The sequence below is a fragment of the Alexandromys fortis genome, unplaced genomic scaffold (assembly GCF_014885135.2).
Source record: "Alexandromys fortis isolate MF-2015 unplaced genomic scaffold, M_Fortis_MF-2015_v1.1 scaffold_3, whole genome shotgun sequence".
In the NCBI taxonomy this organism is placed as follows: Eukaryota; Metazoa; Chordata; class Mammalia; order Rodentia; family Cricetidae; genus Alexandromys; species Alexandromys fortis.
The window spans coordinates 22,081,030-22,103,787 of NW_026067909.1; the positions used below are offsets into that span (position 1 = coordinate 22,081,030).

General features: G+C 40.6%; 2 protein-coding genes across 4 annotated transcripts in view; one reads left to right on the plus strand and one right to left on the minus strand.

The window, feature by feature from the left end:
- The window catches only part of Pnpla8 (patatin like phospholipase domain containing 8), a 45,651-nt gene extending 42,753 nt beyond the window's left edge, over positions 1 to 2,898 (minus strand). Inside the window, exon 1 of the mRNA XM_050137398.1 lies at positions 2,780 to 2,898. The gene's annotated coding sequence lies outside the window, so the exon portion shown is untranslated. The remainder of the gene's footprint in view (positions 1 to 2,779) is intronic.
- Positions 2,899 to 16,360: 13,462 nt separating this feature from the next.
- LOC126498738 (dnaJ homolog subfamily B member 9) lies at positions 16,361 to 20,850 on the plus strand. 3 transcript variants are annotated; one of them, XM_050137636.1, is made up of 3 exons: positions 16,361 to 16,503; positions 18,246 to 18,472; positions 19,296 to 20,850. In XM_050137636.1, the coding sequence occupies exons 2-3, from the start codon at positions 18,256 to 18,258 to the stop codon at positions 19,745 to 19,747; spliced, it is 669 nt and encodes a 222-aa protein (XP_049993593.1). In that variant the 5' UTR covers positions 16,361 to 16,503; positions 18,246 to 18,255; the 3' UTR covers positions 19,748 to 20,850. The 3 variants fall into 3 exon arrangements, with proteins under 3 accessions (XP_049993593.1, XP_049993594.1, XP_049993595.1); XM_050137637.1 differs by lacking the exon at positions 16,361 to 16,503 and adding an exon at positions 16,608 to 16,853; XM_050137638.1 differs by lacking the exon at positions 16,361 to 16,503 and adding an exon at positions 16,919 to 17,369.
- The last annotated feature ends 1,908 nt before the right edge of the window (positions 20,851 to 22,758 follow it).

Sequence of the window (22,758 nt, forward strand, 5' to 3'; positions counted from 1 at the left end):
TCTAGACTATTATACAACCCGCTCTGTTTCTTTCCTGAACGTCATCTGGGGCCAGGGATCGCTCTCAGTAGGTAAAAGCACTTGCCATGCAAACTAGACAATCTGGGTTCAGTACCTGCAACTCATCGTGGAAAGAAAGATCTAATTCTTGAGATATCCACACACCCACATTCACACACACACACACACACACACACACACACACACACACACCATAAAATGCTTTTGAAAGTTTTGAAGATATAATAGTCTAATGATGAATACATACCTATCAATCCGGCATCAATGTACAGAACATGAAGCCCCCCAAATGGGAAGCACTACAGAAAGATGATTTTGTGAACAGAACGAGACACTACTCACGCCTATCAGAAACCACAATGACTTAACACAGAAATGAGCAGCAAGCTTCACTGCCACTGTACAGATGTCAGTACTACAGAAGAGGCTTTGAGAGGAAAGGCAAACACAAGAAAAGACACAGCAGAAGCAGGGAAAGAATGGAAGGAGAAGGGTGCTATAAACTGGGACAAGGGCAAGACAGGCTAGAGCTGGCTGTCATACAGTGAAGGTGCGCCCAGAGAGAGACACTTTGACTCCAGGGAAAGGAGTGGAGTTTAACCAAAGCACATCAAGGGACTGAAGGAAATGCTAGGTGTGGGCCCAACTGGGGAGGGAATGAATATACAAATTTAGCCGGGAGGGGTGGCACACAGTACACCCTGTGAGTTTGAGGCCAGTCTGGTCTAGAGAGAGTTTGAGGGCAAGCAGAATGGTTACACAGAGAAATCCTGTCTCACGCCCCACCCATCCCCCAAAGCCCAAAAAACATAGATATATATTATAATAATCACAATAACATAGCCAAAAAAGGAAGCAAGGGTCTGGATACAGCAATGGTGCAGGAATGCAGAAATGGGCTATCTGTGAGCCACATTTTGAAGCGAGGAGGAAAAAGAAAGATACATAAAAAGAATGGGGCTGGGAAGACGGCTCCCTAGTTAAGAGTATGTGCTCTTCTTCCAGAGAACTAGAGTTCCTTTCCCAGCACCCACATCAGGCTGCTACAGCTGCCTGCCGGCTCACAACTGTCTGCACTCCCCAAGACATCCAACACCTTTTTTTTTTTTTTTTGGTATCTGAAAACACTTACACTCATGTTTGCACTAGCTACAAGACGCATAATTAAAAATAAAGGTAAAATATTTTTTTAGAAACAAAAACTGGATTTGGTGACAAGCACCAGGGAGCTAAGGAGATGTTGTCGAGAGAACTCTAAGCCTTCAAATCAGACACAGAGGAAAAGGGCCATGAAAAACCTGGAAAGGGGACAGTATAACAATATAAAGGAAACTGGGTTTCTCTTTAGGATTTACAGAATTAAGAAATGATACGGAGCTGAAAGAGAAACTGAATTTATGTATGAAATGATCCACAGTGACAACAGAGCCAGTGAGGTCAAAAGGGTTTACCAAAGGCTGGCCTGCGGTATTTGGATGTACAGGACACAACAAAAATGAGCTCTTCAGGCCCTTTTCTTTTGAAAAGTGTTTAGCTACAAACACATCCTATACTTCCTCGACATTTCGGGATATCCACGGGCCTATTAATACGACTTTGGTTTCAAACATTAAGCTCTTGGTTTGGGGAGAACGATGTGGTTAGCGCTTTGAGTGGCATCCAAAGTTAGGAACAGAAAGAAAAAAGCACACAAGCAAACCAGAAAGCATTGAAGGAGAGTTGTCTATAAAATTCTGCAATAACTTTCTAACGCAATAGATACCAAAGAGAATAAAATACAGGAAAAGCAGAGTAAAGAGCCACAACTGAGAGGAAACAAGAGTCTAGCTCTGACCTTTTTACAAAGGTATGCTCCCCAAATGAAGCAACAAATTCCGTCTTTACTGGCTGAGGAAAACAACGCCAAGTACAGGCTGTTCTTGTATCAATTCTGCATGAGAATACCTACTAATAGAAATCAGTGAACTAACCCTTTCATTAATCCAACACCATTTAAGAGGAGGGCCACTGCTAGGAAGATTTTAAAATGAGTTGTAAGAATAGAAAAACAAGATAAACAAAATAGAAAGATAAGCAAAAACTATCAAGTGACATCATTATACCTTCTTTCGTTGTGGTAATGCACCATCCTGATTGCCTGAAATACATTGTTTACAATCAAGAATGCAGTTCTAGAATACCATTGTTCTTGGAAATAAAAACAGCATTTTAAAACGTATTCTATGATAGTCGCTTATGTCAACATCTATCTCTAAGACATTCCTCGGAGTGTCACTACTTTTCCTTAAAATGATCACTGTACTGGGCACAGAAACAGGTCCTCCCCCCTCTCCCCCGCCCAGAATCATGACAGAAATGACAGAGACGACGGAGACAAGAGTCACTGCAACCTGATGACTCAGACAGTTTTCCTCATCTTTTTAAAAGGCAAGTACATCTGATTCTGCTTAAGCAACAGCGGTCTGGGATAGGAACACACGCGAAGAGACAAATAAATCGCTGCACGCTGCCCGGTCAAGGACGACGTACGACGGAGAAACCGTCAGGTCTCCGGTGGACTAACTGCCCGAGAACACCCTGTCCGGGACCCAGCGCGCAGCCGGGCCGAGGAGCCGGGCGGACGGGCCGGCCCACGGGCGGGGGCGGGACGCGACCAACCACAACACCCGGCGGCCCTGCCCGCGACCCCGGGGACGACGGGAGCCAGCGCGCCCGGCCGCGGACGCCACCCGCCACCCGCCGGCCCTCGGCCACTCACCGGGACGCGGGCAGTCACGGGCGCCGCGGCGGCCACTCGCCTGCCTCCGTCCGCGTCAGCTGCGGCGCCCGGAACCCAAACAGACGACCGCCCGGACGAGCGCCGCCCTCCGCCGCGCCCCGCCCCGCCCCAGCGGAAATGACGCTGTCTCTGGGTGGGGCTTTCTGCCGCTAACTCTCCTAAGCTGGCGCGACTCTCCGTGGCCGTGGGAAGGAGCTGGGTGCTGGGCGGCTTCAAGACGCTTGGTAGCGGCGGGAGGGCAAGCTGGGCTCTTCGGTCGCGGGCAGGTCCATGGCTTTTAAGCTCAGTGCTGGATCTCAGCGTAGAGTCCCTAATGGCTTGCTTGCTGGTAGCCGTCCGTTTTCGGCTGAGCTTGCCTGCCGGCTCTGCGCGTGCTCTGGGTTGCCCCGGTCCCTGGGAACTGCTTTCAGAGCCGGCTGTGTCTGAGCAGACTGGCTGGACCCTGTGATAGTGCAGTGGTGACACTTTCTCATTGTCTGTTTCTATTAGGCTACCCCGTCTGTCGACCGAAAAGCTATTTTTCATTATGTTGTCCTGTGGAAGTTACCGTATACAGTCCCAATGGTGGCCCTGTTATCAACACGTCAAAATTCTGATGGGTTTTGTATACCAGAGAGGCAAACTAGTGTCAACTAGTTAAGTAGAGCGTCAGATGAGGTACTCAAGGCTCGGGGTGGTAGGGTTCTGTAGCCCTATAAAATGAAGATGATTTAAAGCCCTTTAAGGAAGGGCATTACATGTGTTGCCAGACTCACTGAGTTTTAATTAAGGGGGACCAGCATGACAGAGTTTAAGGATGTAGAGAGATTATAAACTCAGAGGCCAGCCTGGTCTACATAGGGTGACCTTGACACTTTCTCCTCCCCTAAAAAAGAGAAAGAGAGGGGAAAAAAAAAAAAAAAACAGAGCATGTTAGGTGTAGGGGGACTCAAAAAGTTTGGTTGTGTCTACCATAATGTCTGGTAAGCCCTAACAGTGTATTAGCTATTAACTAGCTACGCAATAGTTACAATTTGTACTCCATAAATTAAAATTTAGAAGGGCTAGGAAGTAACTTTAATTCTTGGTTTCTCATTGTTAAAATACCCTGACACTGTTGAAACAGTGAAAAGATTGTTCAGAACTATTGCTATGGTGAGCTATCAGGTCCAAGTTCTGACACAACAAAAAGTGGAATTTAGAGGCAGCAGGCAAAGGGATGGAAGACTGTACAGGGGTGACATGAGAACCAAAGCGAACCCAATCTTGCTGAGGGCAGGTGAGAGTGACCAGTGACCCAGGATGGGTACTCATTTTCTGTGACTTAGAAGATGTTTGCTAACACTGGTCTTAGGCCTAAAGAGCTCAAAGCATGACAGCTACCTGTCATTTGCATAGATGGAACCTAACTGAATGTTCGTCAAGGAGTGAGTTCATCACCGTACCCTCTCCCTTTGCATTAATTCCTTACGTTAGTCAGATAATGGAGGATGCCCAGGGTTTCTTCCTGTATCAAGACTTCCCACGTAACTCAGTTCCTCCTATCCCTCCCTTTCCTTCCTTGTTAATGACCAGACCAACGAAGCTTGGTGATCTCACATCACCAGCTCCTGCCACTCCTTCAGCTCTGTTTTCTCGTTTTCCTTGCTTTAGAGCTTTCTGCTTGTCAGTCTTACAGAAACTGGTTCTGCTGTTTGTAAGTAACCTCTCACCCCAGCGTCTTGCGCAGGTAATCATCTTTCAAAACTGCAGATGCTGTCATGTGTTTTCCCAGAGCAGAAAGCTTGGACCAGCAATCCATCTCCGGTAAACCACAGGGTCATGATAAGATTTGACTATGTGACCTCTTACCACCTGTCCTTACCCTGTCCCAGAGCCTGAGGGTATAGCAAGTTTTCTCTGTCCTGCCAAGCCAGTTCCCCAGTCATAACACAAAGACTTATTATTAATTATGAAGGCTTGACCAATAGCTTAGGCTTGTTTCCAACTAGTTGTTACAACTTTTTAACCCATATGTTTTAATCTATGTTCTTTTATGTGCCTCAGTTACCTTTACTCTGTAATGCCCATGCTGTTTGTTCTGCAATTCTGGGGTCTCCCCTTCTTCATCCCAGTGTCCCGTGTGTCTGGAAATCCTGCCTAGCTATTGACCGTTCAGCTTTTTATTAAAGCAATCAGAGTGACATTTCTTAAGTGTACAAAAACATCATTCTACAGCATAGGGCATACTAAGGTCTGGAGTTTTATTTTTTAAAACAAGTTACTTCTTTTTATAACTCTCTGTACTTTTTTTTCCCCTTTCACAAGCCTGTGTACATTTATCCAATACTATGACCCTTTTAGAGGTCTTTTCTATCTAAATATGTCTTTATTGTGTATGTGTAATTGTTTTCTGACCAGAAACACTTTTTTTTTTTTAATTCTAAGCAGGTGTGGCTATGGCCAACACAGCCCTGCCTGCTTGCTCCACCCAGTCCAACATGGCAGAGTTATGTTCGCTGCCTCTGAGAGCCATGTACATTGCCCCATTTTTAGGCACAGAGCAGCTGTATGTTGCCATTAAGCAAGTTGCAGCACTCTGCTCACAGACCCCATTTAAATGCTCAGCCACCTGAAGTAGCCAGAGTTCATGCTGGGAGCATGGCCCAGGAAGGCCACTATTTTGATACCACACTTTGTGTTGTTGTTGTTTGTTTGTTTGTTTTTTGTTTTGTTTGTTTTTGATACCACTGAATCCGGAAGACCTATCTTAAAAGAGCTGCAGTATGCTGCCATCAAGCAGAGCCCATCTGAAAAAAAAAATGCGGCTAAACTTTGCTTTTTAGTGTCTAAAATTCCTTTCCAATCCCTCTCAGGTTTATGTGGACTTAGCTAGCACATGTTAGAGCACTAATCTGTTGTTCACTGACTCTGTTGGGTGCCGTGTTTGTCATAACCAGAACCTGGACACAAGCTAAATGCCCCTCGACCACAGAATGGATAAGGAAAATGTGGTGCATTTTCACAATGGAGTGGTACACAGCAGAAAAAATATGACAGCACGAAATTTGCGGGCAAATGGATAGATCTAGAAAACATCATATTGAGTGAGGTAACCCAGACCCAGAAAAACAAATATCATATGTACTCATAAGTGGCTTTTAAGCATAAAGCAAAGAAAAACCAGCCTACAATTCACAATTCCAGAGAACCTAGACAACAATGAGGACCCTAAGAGAGACATACATGGATCTAATCTACATGGGAAGTAGAAAAAGACAAGATCTCTCGAGTAAATTGGGTGTGTGGGGACCATGGGAGAGGATAGAAGAGGAGAGGAGAGGAGAGGAGAGGAGAGGAGAGGAGAGGAGAGGAGAGGAGAGGAGAGGAGAGGAGAGGAAGGGAGGAGAGCAGAGAAAATATATAGCTCAATAAAAACAAAAATGAAAAGATAATTCGTGTCAGATCTATACAGTTCCAGTTCTCTACAGTCAGGAGATTCTACTTGTTAGCCGTGTATAATCTTTAACACCGATGCCCAGGTTTTATCTGTTTGTTTTCTGGAAACTTCGGTTCACATATTTATTTAGGCAACTTTAAAGGACCAAGAGAGACTCTTGGCTGACAGTTTACAGAAAAATGGAAGCCTTAAGTCTGTAGTAGCAGGATCTGAACTGAATTCTCCATCAATCTAGTAGACCCTTAAACGTTTACACTTTTATTTTATTAATATATATTTATTGTACAGAATGGCTTTAACTATAATCTAGTAATCACAATTAATTGAAAGCACATTCCTTCCTCAAACCTACATATAAAATCCTGTTTCTGCTGATACCTTGAGTTCATTCTTCTGAGACCTATGACAAAACACACAGCCAGTAATTCAAACAGACTTCTGATCTATTGAACTGTGACATAATACACTTGTTTTAAGCCACTAAATACATAATGTTTTGTTTCAACAAAATTCATCTAAGTAGCTGCATATAATTCAGAGCTATAAAAGGGAAAATATCTTTACCTGTAGCACTGAGATATTGTATTTAGTAGACATTCAGTAAATATTTGGTGAGTGCATAGTAAATGAATTTAAATCATTGAGCCAAGCTTTCTGAGTGTCTTTTGTATGCTTAGCATTTCACTACATGTGAAGAAGGGCACCTTCATGGATCTCAAAGTTAAACTTCCTTGGAGTGGCGGGTAGGACAACTTTTAAACTGAATCTTAAGAGATCGGATTGTGAGAAGGAAGGCAGGTGGCAGGTGTATTGTATGCAGTAAGGAAAGGCCAGAGCTTTACAGGGAGAAGGGACACTATGATGGAAGGCAGTGAGGGAAGAGCTTAGTCATTGAGTACTCATAATGATGTATCTGTGAAAGTGACTGCTTGTTCCTTCTTCTTAGTAATGGAAACATGTTAAAAGGGTTGGCAGCCGGGCGGTGGTGGCGCACGCCTTTAATCCCAGCACTCGGGAGGCAGAGGCAGGCAGATCTCTGTGAGTTCGAGACCAGCCTGGTCTACAGAGCTAGTTCCAGGACAGGCTCCAAAGCCACAGAGAAACCCTGTCTCAAAAAAAAAAAAAAAAAACCAAAAAAACAAAACAACAACAAAAAAAAAAAGGGTTGGCGGACAACTGGAGCTGAACTTGCACGTGTTATTCCAGGTGCTTTGAGTCCCTGTCAGACTTTAAGACAAAAGGGTAATACAGTAAAGTGTAAGCTTTTCAATCAGTTACTTTTGGTAGAGAGGGCAAAGCTTGAAGGAGATGATGAGCCTGTTACTCTGTTTTCCTCTGTAGACTGTTAATAAAACCATTCCTTTACCACCCCAAAGTTACCATCAAGACTTGCTTATCTATATTTTAGATAAGCTGAATTTTTCTGCTTGCCTTGATGCCAGTTTATCTAACTTCCTGATAGAAAAACAAACCAATTATATAAGGTAATTTTCTGGATTAAGAAAAGCACAGTAGCTTTATTGTTAGACTAATCATATCCTAGATTTTGCCAAAGAACTTAACACAAAAGTTGAAACCTATTGACACATTTTCTTTAACTTGCTTCTGAATCTGAGATGTATTTTATTGATTAGCTAATATTTGTTGCCTTATTTATTCATAGAACATTTCATCCAGTTAAAATTTCAGAAAAATAATCTAAAAGTGCTCCTGATACTCAATTTTATGTTGCTTTCTTATAAACAAGTATCAGTATTTGTATTGCTTAACTTCAGACATAGAAGAGCTGGAGTCTTACCATCCCTACTTACTTTACTGGTTAAAATACTGTGCATGTAATTACTTCTACAAACTTCCCTTTTATTACATTGAAAGTTCTCAGAAACCCAGCTTAATCATTCAAAGGTTTCATGACCTATGGCACAGGAATGAGGTGTGGTGATTGGACAGTAAACTCAGGCTGCCCTCCCTAAGGCCCTCAGCAGTGCCCTAGCGTGTTGGGTCTTCCATGAACCAACTGCTATCACAGACCACAGAATTCACTCGGGACAAAGGGTGTAGACAATGCAGCAAGCCGATTAGTGCTGGCTGGAAGCATGAAGTGGTGTGATTCTGCAATGGAATGAGCAGCATCTCTTCTTTCCGTGTGCTTGACAGTGTTGAGAATTCAGAGATTCTCCATGGAGCTGCAGCCTTTGGGAAGTGAGATACCTGGGGGAAGCAAGTGCTTTGGAGACAGAAATTCTAACCGTGATATTTACTTGAGAAATTTACTGCTGTGGGACAATGGTTTTACCATGTAAAGATTTGTTTCTTGTACTTTAAAATCCCAGAGATACTAAAAGTAAAACTTAAATTTCATAAAATAACTTTTTTTTTCAACACAGGGTTTCTCTGTAGCTTTGGAGCTTGTCCTGGAATTAGCTCTTGTAGACCAGGCTGGTCTCAAACTCACAGAGATCCTCCTGTCTCCGCCTCCTGAGTGCTGGGATTAAAAGTATGTGCCACCACCGCCTGGCCATAAAATAACTTTCAAGTCAGGAGACTGACCACTCAGGTGAAGATAATTATGAGAAAATGTTTAGAAATTGTCAAAGGCTTGACTTTAAAACTTCATTCATGTAAGGAATGTTTGGGAATGGACAATGAATCACTTTTAGTATCTCTGGGATTTTAAAGTTTTTGAGTTTCATGTACTTGTTTTTATTGATTCTATGTTGAGATAAAAAACAATTGGCATAGGAATAAATATTTTGTGATTTTTCTGAGTGGACCCTTAAGTTGAAAAGAATGGATGGATATTTTAATCATTTAAACCTCTCAACACATCCTATTTAAAATTAAAAAAAAATGTTTTCACTTTCTTTGATCTAAATTTCCTATGGAATTTCTTCTCTTGGGGGGGTGGCTTTACAACTGAACTTCTCTTATGGATAGGTTTCTCTTATGGATAGACTTTACAACTGAACGCTAACTAAGTAGTTAAAATGAATGAAGTAGTTAAATTGCATTTTGCATTTGACTTTAATAATCACCATCAATCAAATCTGGCCACAACACAACATATTTTTGTGGTGATTTTCCATTAATAATTGAGGCCCTCCTTAGTGCCAAAGATGAGTAAGTTCGGGCCTCCACTTCTTGGGGACTCTGAATCATAGAAATTGGTAAGAAAAGGGGGGAATTGTAACAAAGCATGGTTTAGTAATAATGTGATCAATTGTATGTGAGGATAGAGGAATAGATGAATAACTTATGTGTGTATAAAGGACTAGAGACATGGCATTTGAATAAGATCCTTACTTACACTCTCTGTTCCTGTTTCCCTGAAAAGTTTAGTCTTACTCAGATTAGCAACAAAGAAAGAGAAAGAGGAGAACTTTGGAGTCTATTTCTCCTATACTGTGGTTGTTTGAATGAGAATGGCCTCCATTTGAAAACTTGGTACCTAGTTGGTGAAACTGTTTCGGAAGGATTCAGAGGTACGGGCCATTTAAGGAAGTCTGTCACTGGGGGATGGTCTTTGAGATCTCAAATGCCTCTGGCCATTCCCAGTGTAGGGTTTCTGACTTTTGCTTGTGGGGTTTTTTTTTTTTTTGGTTGTTTGTTTATTTTTGTTGTTTTGTTTTGGTGTTTTTTATATGAGCTCTCAGCTGCTGCTCCAGTCACCTGTTGCCTGCTACATCTGCTCAGCCATCGTTGACTAAGCCTCTGGAACTGTAAAGTCTTCCTTCTATAAGTTACGTTGGTCACAGTGTTTTATCACAGCAATAGAAAAGTAACTGATATACTCACCATGTATCATACTTCAAAACCAGAGTGGTCTAGTCTCTGTTCTTGATAGTGTTGTGTCTTTACTCATCACTTACCTAGAGATTAAGTATTTTATCTGGGTATGACTTGTGCTAACTTTGTTAGTGTCTTATCTCATTAAAAGGTATGGGGGAGGGTCAGAGAGTAGCTCAGTTGTGCACTTGCCAAGCATGTGTAGGTTTTGGTTTCAGTCCAACACACAAAAGTTTTGTTTGCAGCACTCTTCTTTATACATGTCTTTTTATATAACAACCAGTAATGTGCATCTGCATATTCACAAAGGGAACAAGATTACATTCCCAAGATATGTCAAAATCTTTAGTCTTCTGAACCCAGAATTCATGTTCCTTTTCCAGTGCTCAACATTGTTTTCCTCTGTGTTTTGTCATTTCATAAATTAAAGATAGTTAATGTTGTCAAATTGATGTGATCTAGAGTCACCATGGAAACAGGCATTTAGGTATGTCTGGGAGTTTCTAGATTAGGTTAACTGAAATGTAAAGACCTGGCTTAATATTGGGAGGCACCTCTGCTCTCTCTGTTTGCTGAATGTGGACACAATTTGACCAGCTCTCTCAGTCTCCTACCATCATTTTCTTCCCACCTTGAAGGACCCTACCTTCAAACTGTAAGTCAGAAGCAACCCTTTCTTTCCTTCTTTCTTTCTTTCTTTCTTTCTTTCTTTCTTTCTTTCTTTCTTTCCTTCCTTCCTTCCTTCCTTCCTTCCTTCCTTCCTTCCTTCCTTTCTTCCTTCCATTTTCCCTCCCTCCCTTTCTCCCTCCCTCTCTCATTCCTTCTTTTCTTAAGTTGTGTTTTGTCAGGTATTTGGTTGCAGCAAGGCAAGTATACAGAAACTAACCCAGAAGGTAGACTGCAGTCGATGTGCTGAAAGGGTCTCAGATAACAAAACACAAAATATTAGCGAGGTAAATCAAATAGCTGTTTAATTAACACTGACAAGGAATAGATGTTTTACACTGAATGGTTTTGTGGGGATGGTTTGAACAGCTTGCAGAGAGTGATTGACTTGTCATCCTGTATTACTTCAAAGAGCCCTTGTATTTTAAAACCACACAATTATTGAGTCAATTGACTTATTTTTTCATTTGTGATTCAGATATATTCTAGTTTTGGTCAATTAATTTTCATCTGGACTAACAAAGACTGAATACCAGTAAAAATGATCTCATTTCACATTTATGATATTCCAGCCCATTGTATACATTTAATTACACCCTGCTTTTAATAATAGGAAGTCCAGACTAAGCAAACTAAAGATTAGTTCTCTCTGAAACAGAGTCCTGCTTTATTGCCTCTCATTTTGAATTATAGTTCAGTAGCTAAGAAAACAAGAATGAATCTTACACATTGCTTTCCAGTGATCCAAAACCATTGAACTCTTGCATTTGTTTCCCAATACCACATAACCTGAACATTATAATTTAATTCCTGAAAGTCATGATTTAGTGTGTGATTCATAAACTTTTTAAAAAGAATTTATCAACCTGCTTTGCTTATGGGGCAGTTGTTCTTTTTACCATAGATTTATACCCAATTAATTAAAACATTAAAATTAGCTTTTGTGTATCCACATCTAGAATAAACAACATTTTCATTTCTCTATTCCAGGGCTTTAGAGAGTAATATATGCAAGAGCTTTATGTTTCTCTAAAAAACTTCACAAGATAAAATAATAAAATATTACTATCTCAAGCAGCAGTGGTTAAATTTGGGGAATCCATTTATCTCTTTTCTAATCCAATCAAAGTTATGAGTTCTTGCTGGGCACAATGGCATGTGTCTGTACGTACTGCACTTAAGAGGTGGAGACAGGACTTCAAGGTCCTCTGGTGCACGGTGAGCCTGAAGCCAGATGGGCAACATGGGATTCTTTCTCAAAACGAAGTATGAACTTTTTCCAGAAAAGTGGTTATCATACAATTTTTCATTAAATTATAGGGGATCCAGTGACCTTTCTAAAGGCTTCCATAGTCCAGACCTGAGGTTATAAAACTTAAGACCAGACAAGACTCAACTTTATTTTAACCATGTATTAGTAGTAATATGTCAAGAGACATTTAAGTAGCATTATCTATACTATGCTCAAGTTAATATTTTACAGAGTTGGCCTGAATAATGGGGCAGTAATATACTCACAAGGCAGCAAAATAACTAACATATATTCTTGTTGTGGAACCAGGATTAAGTGCAGCAAATTATTTTTGAATTATGGTTTAAAAGGCATTACTGTCCATTTTACAGATATTCATGGAACTCTGGCTCTGTAAAAGAAGTTTTGCTGAGCAATGAAGTTAAAAGATGGAAGAAAGCTTATACTTTGCTTTATGAAAGCAAGTTAAGAAAGAGTCGGTAACAGAGTTAAAGGAGGTAAAAGAACTGAAAGACTAACGGGACTGGGGCTGCAGAAATGACTGGGGTGGTAACGTGCTTGCTGTGATAACAGGTGGGTCTGAGTTTGGATTCCCAGCACCCCTGTAAAAATCCTGGCATAGTAGCATAGCTGTACTCCTAACAGTAGGGAGGATCCCTGGAGCTAGCTGACCAGCTAGTTTATCAAATTTGTAAGCTCCAGGTTCAGTGAGAGAACCTTTCTCCAATAATAAGGTGAAAAATGAAAACGGTTCCTAACACCCACCTTTTACATCCATGTGCATGTGTACACAGACACATCTGCACAGATCTCAGTCAGCTTCCTATTACTGTGATAAAACACCGTGATGAAAAGCAATGTGGGGAGCCCAGGATTTATGTTGATCATATAACCTGAGTCACAGTTGACTGAGGAAGCAAAGATATAGGACATGAAACTGGAGGCTGGAAGTGAAGCAGAAACACGGAGTAATCATGCTATTTACTGGCTTGCTCTCCATGGCCTGATCAGCTTGCTTCCTTATACAGCCAACGACAACCTGCCCAGGGGTGGCACTTCCCAGTGGGCTGGGACCTTCCTCATTAATCATCAGCAAGAAACGTGCCAGAGTCCTGTCTACAGGCCTATCGATGATGGATGGATTCTCTCAATTTTCCTTCTTCCCAAATGGCTCTACACACACACACACACACACACACACACACACACACACACACACACTTTCATGTCAACCCCCAACTTCTTAACAAGATTATATTTTAAAAATGGTTATGTTCTATTTACACTGCTTTAACTAAGCAAGTAGAATTATGTACTCCAATACGGTTTGACCTTCTGTATTTTGTGTGAATATTTGCTCATTGAGCTTATCATTAATTCAATGGCAATACCTAAATCCTATCTAGTAGATGTGAGTTTTCTATGAAGACGTTCAACATATTTGCTAATCTGTCCCTGTTGTCTTCCTGAAGAACTCTATTTCTGAACATCCTGTCCTGGCTGCCCTCTAGACTTGTAAAGGTGCTTTTGGACCGTGACCACTTTTAGCAACTTAGGATTCTTTTTGCATCTATTTTGTTTTGAATTATCTTTTTACTATTTATTTTTCTAGATCAGCTGGATAATAAATTATCATCTAAAAATCATTCCAGAAAATAATTCTCAAGACTGTGATGGTCCTATTTTTCTATAATCCATTTTACAACAGACCCTTTAACAAGGGTTCAGTAGAGGCACTTTTATGAGAACTTGAATCAAACAATTCTACCTTAGAAATCCTCCCTACTTAGAATTTTCAGATCATTGGTTATTGTCTGCTTGCTTACAGTATAGCCATTAAGAAGCTGAAGTCATTGTTTGAACTGAGATCTCACTTTGATGCACAGGCATGGGATTCTCTTGCTTTAGCCTCTCAAGTAGCTGCAAGGACAGCTGTGCTTCACTATGCCCAGGGGTTCCTTTCTGGGTTCTTGTTCATTTATTGCTTCTTTATTGCAAATCTTTTTGGGTTGTAATTGTTTTGTTTTTAATGTTGCCTTAGTGAGTACCTATTGCCATTTACTGTTCTAGTCACACAGTGGGTTATTTCATTTGGAATACATGTTCTGATCTATAAAATTTTTTTGCATTATTTCTTTCATTATTTTCAACTATTTTTTCTCGTCTACTTTTCTAACCATGCCCATTGTTTAGATACTGAGTCTCCTGGATATACTGTTGAATATTGCATACTGACAGACTGCATGTATTATGATGGCTCTATAAAACTTTAATGGAGTTTAACAGTTCTATTGCCTAGTGATGAAGCTATAAAAGCATCATAGTACATGACACTATGGACAAGGTTGGGTGACGCTGGTTTGAACAAACTCACGACATTGCCCGACCCATGAGAGTACAGCACATAAAATTATTATATATGTAGACAGTAGGAGATAGTATATGTGCACAGTACTGGATAATGATAACGAGTGACTATGTTGCTAGCTTATATACATATACAGAATTTTTATTGTGCTTTCATAGTGAGTTCTCTACTAGAAACATTTTTAGAGTGGTTTTTATTGATAAGAAGATTTTTTTCAATTTTAAGATGTGCTGGGTTAAGACTGTTATTGTCTAGATATATCAAATACAGTCTCTTCTCAGTAAGGTAATAATAGTTGGATTATTTCTCTAAGTTATACTCCACCTATATACTCTGTTTCCTCAAAGTTGTTAATTACAGAGTTAAAATTAAAGCATTGTATGCTGTAAGACAATGCTCTTTGCACACTGTAAGGATTTGTCACTCATATTAGTTTAATAAATGCTGATTGGCCAGTGGCCAGGCAGGCAGACAGGGCAAACAATTTTAGTGCATCATCATGACCTCTGTTTCCATGTACATCTGTGTGCATGAACATGTGTGGGCCCAGGCAAGAAGGGTTTAGTGACTGGACTAATATACATGTAGACAATATTAAGATGAACACTAAATGCATACAAATGAAGTACTAGATTCTTATACTGATAGTAGAAAAATATTTAATTCTGACATGATGTCCTCCATACAGATTTGACTCCAGAACCATCAATGACACTGGCCTTGCAACTAATTATGAATTGAACTTTTCTTTCTCTTTACTAAGTATCATTGCATTTTGTGGAAGGGATTCAAGGAAACCGATCATAGAAATAACAGTATGTCATGTGAATTACTTGGGGTTATATTTTTGTCACATTATTTGACTGAACCATTATTGAATAACAGCATCAGAACTAAAGTAAAATAGTATTCTCAAAATAACTTGGAAGCAAATGACAAATCAGGTTAGCTCTATCTGGAATTACTTTTAAATACAAGGGGAAAGAAAACAAAATATTTTGCCTGCACTGATATATATATATAAACACACACACACACACATATATATTTATGTTAAGTATATACTCCAAACACTGTTTTGTTTATCCATACAGAAGAGTAAACTGAGAAACTGACAGCTTCAAGACTTTGCAAAAGTTATTAAGGCAAGGGTTGGGAATCAGGGTTTGAACTCGGTTAATCCGCCTTTGGAATCTGACACACCACTTGCTTTGGTTTATGAATGAAGTATTTATCTATTGTTTCTGAAATATTTCATGCTGTCCTAACTTTATTGTAAATAATAAACTTATCTATCATGCTCTCCGTATTAATTGATGAGTATGAATACCCTCAATCAGGACACAAGTTATACTTCCAATCTAGTAGAATGCTCAAGGTTGCCCAGCATTTTTGGCATGAGTTTTCGAAGAAGAAACATAGGATTACAATCTACCTGTGTGACCAACCTCACAGCAACCCTATTAGCGAATCAGATGCACTTGAAATGTAGTTTACGTTGAAATGGTGGTCAGCTAAAGCACGGGAAGGGTTGAAAACCACCCGCGTACCGTGCAAACTTCAGTGTTTGAAACTTGATGCAAGCTGCGTTAAGGACCGCGGGCTCAAGCTTTTTGGGGAACTGAGGGATGGTAAGACGAACAGGTGAAAGACCCACGCCTGGCTCTGCCTCACCATGGTGAGGCTGAGTCTTCAGGCCACCCGGCTACTAACGGATAAAACCTCAGCTTCCGGTCTTTATTACGACGGCGGCGATCCTTGCAGCAAACAACCCGCCAGCAGCAGGGCGTGAAGTCAGGTCCTCTCCCAAGCGGGGCCCTAAGCCCCGCGCCCAGCCCATCGCGCCTGCGCATCACCCCGCCCCAGGAGGGAAGGATTTGGGTGGGTGGGGATTCGTCCGACTCACTTCCGCTTCCCCTGACTTCAGCGCCACCCCCTGGAGGCTGGTACCGGAAGTGACGAGGGGCCCAAACGGCAACAACAGTTTTCCACGTGCGCGTAAGGCGCCAAAGTCAGGTGGGCGGGCGGCGGCCAATGGGCGAGCGTTTCGTGTAGGTCGGCTCGGGGGAGGCCGCGCCGGTCGGGACTCCCGCCAGTAGGGAGCGGGCCGCGCGGGACGGAGGCAGGTCGGCGGCGGGGAGCCGGAGCGAGAGCGGCGGCGGAGAGGGAGCCGGGCCGCGGGGTGGAGCAGCTGCAGCGGGACGGACGCGCGGGTGAGGACCGGGCCGGGCGGCGCGGAGGGGACGGACCCCGGGGTGTGTGTGTAGTGGGGGGGGGGCTGCGTCACTGCGCCTGCTCGCGGTGCCCAGGAGCCCGGTCCCTTCGCCCGACGTCGGCCGGGCCGGCGCCCCCGAGTGCAGCGGGCGGGACCGGCCGGCCTGCGGGGTCGACGAGGGCGCTGCCATTGTTCGAGCCGAGTCGCCGCGGCGGGGCAGCTAGGCCGCTGAAGCAGAGCCGGGGTCGGCGGGAAGCCGGGCAGGGTGCCCTGCTGCCGGGTGTGGGCTCGCCCTTTGGCGAGTGGACAGCCGCGGTTTCTGGAGCTCGCCCGGCACGCTCCGCTTAGGTTTATTTGTATTATTATTATTATTATTATTATTTTTAAAGCAGGATTATCCTGGCTGTCCTTGGAGCTCAGTGTGTTGTCCAGGCTGGCCTTGACTTCCAAAGTAATCGCCTCTCCCTGCCTCTCAGTGTTGGGATTAAAGGCGTGTGCCGCTCTGTCCGGCTTCTGTCTTTAGATCAAGAGGTTGAACTTTATTGCTGGTACGCGTGACTATGACTAATTCTCAGGGAAAAAGAAGTAATCCACCTGCTCATTAGGCTCAGAAGAGGCCACAGGAGAGGACGGCCGGCATTTCCACAAGCCATAGTACTTTTTCGTCAGCCGTGTTATGTCATCATAGGTTATTAAGGACGTCTGTGGTACAACATTGAAAAAAGCAAACCAAGGAGTATTATCAGTAATTCTAAGTAAAGCTTATTGTTTTAACGAGAAACAGTTGACTCGCTGAGAAATTTGGAGAACCTAATAACTTATACAAAGTACAAACTATTGCCTTCCTCTGGTAGCCTAGCCTCAGTAAGTCTTACATTTTTATTAATTTTGAGCTTTTTTTCTTTCTTTCTTTCTTTCTTTCTTTCTTTCTTTCTTTCTCTTTCCTTTCTTTCTCTTTCCTTTCTTCCTTTCTCTCTCCCCTTTTTTCTTTTGCTTTTGGTTTTTCGAGACAGGGTGTCTCTCTGTGCCTGTCCTGGAACTTGTCTGGCCTTGAATTTCAAAGTAATCCACTTGTCCCTGCCTCCCAAGTGCTGGGATTAAAGGCCTGTGCCACCACCACCCAGCTTAATTTTTTGAGCTTTAAGGAGAGGCTCTTTACCCATATTTCTTAAATATTTGGGACCTACATTATAAGAAAACTGATGGTTTTAATCCCTTTAAGAGTAAGTAGATTTAACCAACTTGAGAAGCCTCTTTCCTTCCCCACCTTTGCCTTGCTGCTGAGATTCTAGCCAAACGCAGAGAAGACAGAGTTTTTCAATATTTGGGTCAATTTCTGAAGCTAGATGTGATGCAGACAACTCAGGAAGCTGGGGTAGGAAGATCAGGCCAACTAGGCCAGCTTGTACTTAGGATTCCTGGCTCTCTTAAACAGGATTCTGAAGAGGTAATAATCATTAACAAGACAGGTAAAAGTTGATTACCAACATAAATAGAAATCTTGCCTTCCTAAGAAAGTATCAGTTTAACTTTTCAACAGATAAGCAAAATGCTTGCTCATAGATTCTTCCTATTAGAGAAACTGACAGCACACTGTGGTGAGTGTCAGATACTGCGTGCATAATGTTCTGGTGCTGCTGTAGGTCTCATAAACCAAAGGTCTGTTGAATTTGATTGCTTTTTAGAAGTCCTAAGATGCGTTCCTTGGGTAAAAAACACCTGTTTTTCTTTCTTTTTTAGGATATTAGAAATGGCTACTCCCCAGTCAGTTTTCGTCTTTGCGATTTGCATTTTAATGATAACAGAATTGATCCTGGCCTCAAAAAGCTACTATGATATCTTAGGTGTGCCAAAATCTGCTTCAGAGAGACAAATAAAGAAGGCCTTTCACAAATTAGCCATGAAGTACCACCCTGACAAAAATAAGAGCCCTGATGCTGAAGCAAAATTCAGAGAGATTGCAGAAGGTAAGTAATGATTGTTCCTGCAGTCTCATGGGCATTTATAGTAAGGGTGATGCTAATCGAGAATTTGTGTGCTCTTAAAGATGGTGTGGAGATGGAAGAATTTGATGTAGGCTTTTGTAATTCTTTTGTTAGAATAGATACCTGGCTGCTGAGTAAGTAATGAATTATAGTAGGTAATTTTATTGGTTTACAAGTCTAAAAAATATTGGAAGTACACTATTTCCCTTGTTATTTATGAGATCACTGTGTATAAAAAGGGATTAGAAAGCCCAAATTCTTATTAAGTAACTTAAGGAATGTATTTTACTAAGTATTGATATATTATAATAGGTTTATATAGGTTAATACAGTAGATTTAATATAGGTTAAAGGTGTCTTTACTGCATCTGCATTTCAAACCGTATCTTTAAAGCACATTTTGTCTTAGCACCAGTTCTAAAGCAAATTGTACATTCTGCAAATAACTTAAGTAATTAATGGCCATAACTAGGAGTTGGAATGAAACATTTCCTTCATTTATAGTAAGTGAAAAACCTGATTTTCTATTAGTTGGATACATTTGATAATTTAATTCTTTAACACAAATGATAGTTTTGCACAAATAATCTGAAGACTAACAAATTAATTTTTTCCCTGTTTATTCGTGATATATAAGTTGATAAAACAAAGTCCGTGCTTTCTTTTACAATTTATATATTAATTGTAATATTTTGTGATGTGAAATTCTTTCCTGAAATACATAAGATGAAATCATGTGTTTGAAGTTTATGTAGACATTTTAAATATTTTGTCTCAGTTGCTAAAAGGTTTTTATCTCTTTCAGCATATGAAACTCTCTCAGATGCTCATAGGCGGAAAGAGTACGATACAGTTGGACACAGTGCTTTCACTAATGGCAAAGGACAGAGAGGGAGTGGAAGTCCTTTTGAGCAGTCTTTTAACTTCAATTTTGATGACTTATTTAAAGACTTTAATATTTTTGGCCAGAACCAAAACACTCGGTCCAAGAAGCATTTTGAAAATCACTTTCAGACACGCCAGGATGGCTCCAATAGACAGCGGCATCATTTCCAGGAGTTTTCTTTTGGCGGTGGATTGTTTGATGATATGTTTGAAGATATGGAGAAAATGTTTTCTTTTAGTGGCTTTGAGACCACCAATCGACACACAGTACAGACTGAAAATAGATTTCATGGATCTAGTAAGCACTGCAGGACTGTCACTCAACGAAGAGGAAATATGGTTACTACATATACTGACTGTTCAGGACAATAGTTGGTTCTTTCAGTTTCCATTAAGCCCTCTTAGTTTATTCTTTCTCACTATATGTGATGAAAAAACAGTTTTCTCTAAACTATTTTAACAAATGCATGATTTCACATAACATTAAGCCATTGGTTGTAGGTATTCCATATATTAAATTTTTTGACAGATTCAATCACATTCAGCTAGCAGACAACTCTAATTATTAATTTTCCTGATTAGGAAAAGTTCTTTTGAAAGAAGATCATTTGCAAGATCTTTTTTTCTTTACCTATCCTTTAACTCTTTAATTTGGCCACACACGCCCAAAAAAATCCACGAACAAAATTCAGTTTGTCTGGTACATACTTAAGATTAAACTTTAAAAGATAAATTGTGTGAACTTGAATAATTTTTGCAGTGAAACCTCTGCTAATTTAAAATCGCATGCCCTGTAGCACCTGTGAGTTGGGTTAATAAATGTCTGTGAAACTAATTGAGTCAGTCAGTGAAGGAGACAGTAGGCTCCTGGCTAATTGCCACTGAATGCTTTAGAAAGTGGTGGTTTGATATTTATCACAAAAAGATGCCTCTTCTGCAGTAGAATTGGTGTAACAGGAATGATTGTATTGCACGTAGTTAAGCTGAAAAAGTTTAAAACTTAAGATGAAATATTTGCCAAGAGATTGTGTTTGGTCCTGGGCTAGTGATTTTGTATGATCAAAATCATAGCTACTTAAACATCTTCTTTTTCTTTTTTGTTGACTTTCTAGGTCTTAGTTTTAGTTTATGTATTTTTTTTTTTGTGTGTGTGTTTTAGGTTTTCTTGTTTTTGTTTTTTTTTTTTTTTCGGTGTGTATGTGTATAGTTCCTCTTGGACTTACCTTTATCTAGAGATTGACTAATACCTCATTCTTTTTATAAAAGCAGCCAGTAATTTCTGTGCAACCTTTTATGTGCAATATTTTTAAATTCTAAGAAATGTGTGCTTTTGTTGTTTTTAGAGTTATTTCTTTAGTTCTGCACTTTTCCATGTTATACTCCGTACGAGTGTGAATCCTATGGATGCATATGAAAATAGTAATGTCTCATGCAATATTGTGTGTGAGTGAGAAATACAAATATTTACAACCTGATCTTCACTGTTGTCATTTTATTATGCATTTCTGGGATATACAGTGTATAAATGGGTCATTGTCTAGCCAGAAATCACCATATTTTATTGCCATTTGGCCATTTCTATTGCATTACCTACCATCTTCTATTTCAGTAGCTTGAAGGTCTTAGCAACTGTAATTTTTGTATATTTGCTTTTTGAGAGCAAGTGTTCTGTCACAAGGCTTTTCCTAATTAGGTCTGGTTGAGAAAAAGAGACTTCATAAAACTGAAACTATCTTTGGGAATTAACCCAATCACAACACACACTCTTTCTTGCAGTGCTTGGAATGATTTCAAGGCATGTCAGGTACTCATTCTACCATTAAGTACATTCCTAGCCTTCTCACCCGTTAAGAATTCTGGATATGTATATGTGCACATGAATAGTGCAGGTATGTTTCCTTTGAAGGCAGAGGTTGACGTTTGGGTGACCTCTGTTGCTCTTCGCCTCATTTATTTTTGAGGCAGGCCCTCTCACCGATTTGAATTTGCAGTATCTAGTAGACTAGGTGGCTAGTCAAGCCTCTAGGTTTCTTATGTCTCGTCCCATCCCCCTGGCCCCACTGCTGGGGTTACAGGTACACGCCACCACCATTCCTTGCTTTTTTATATGAGTACCGGGGCTCTGAATTGAAGTCCCCAAGCGTGTATTTTATCTGCTTTGCTATCTCACTAACCATACTTTTAAGAATTTTTAAAAAATGAATTTATTATATTTATGGATCTTATTTCCTAGAAGTTGTACTGCTGTTATTTGGTAATAGAAATACCCATATCTTGAATGTTGGGCCAAAGAATTTGTCAAAAAGATCTCATTTTCAAGTAAGTTCTAAGAAAGAATTATTATTTTTTTAACTTTTTTCAAGGCAGGGTTTCTCTGTAGCTTTGGAGCCTGTCCTGGAACTAGCTCCTGTAGACCAGGTTGACCTCAAACTCACAGAGATCCGCCTGCCTCTGTTGGGATTAAAGTCGTGCACCACCACTGCCCGGCTGGAATTATTTTCATATTGTTGACATGTGTATCCCCTTCTCTAAGACCTGATTATCTTCATTTTTCACAATTGTGGGTTCTCAATATTTATTTGGATCCTCTTAGGAATTTATTATTCCTTCTTGGGCACGGTAGTACATAACCTGTAACCACAACCCTCCAGAGGCTGAGGCAGTAGCATCCCAAATTTAGGGCCAGCCCACACTATGCATCAAGACCCTGCCTTAAACACCAAAATGATTTGTGCTGTCTTGGGATAATTTTAGTTTTTTGAAATGTTTGTTTAATTAACTCACTAGGAGATTATGAGATTATTAAATAGAATAAGGACTTTGGTAACTATTCAGTAGGTCTCTAACATTTTTAAAATGTATACATGTAGGATTTTTAAATCTCTGGGAGTGCACATGCCATATATGTGGAGGTCAGAGGACAACTTCTGGAAGTTCTGTCTTTATTTATTTACTAAAGATTTCTGTCTCTTCCCCACCGCCGAAGTTCTGTCTTTTCACTGTGCAAGTACTAGAATTGCAGGAATCGAACTCAGGTCATCATGCTTGGCAGCAAGCAGGCTAGTGTAGCTATCCTTAGATAAAGTTCAAACCAAAACTAATTAAAGATAAACACTGCATATTAATAAAAATTCATTAAGAATATATAACAATTGTAAATATGTACCTAATGTTGGAGTCCTCAATTTCATAAGCAATAAAGTCATAAGGCCACATAGGTTTTAACATAATGATAGCAGGGGGACTTAACCCTACACTCAGGTATTCCAAACTGAAAGAGCTAAAGTATCATAAAGATTAGCTGTTTTCAGCCTTCCCAGTTCTGCAACCCTTTATGTTCTTATCGTGTGGTGATCCCCAACAATACAATTTTATTGGTACTT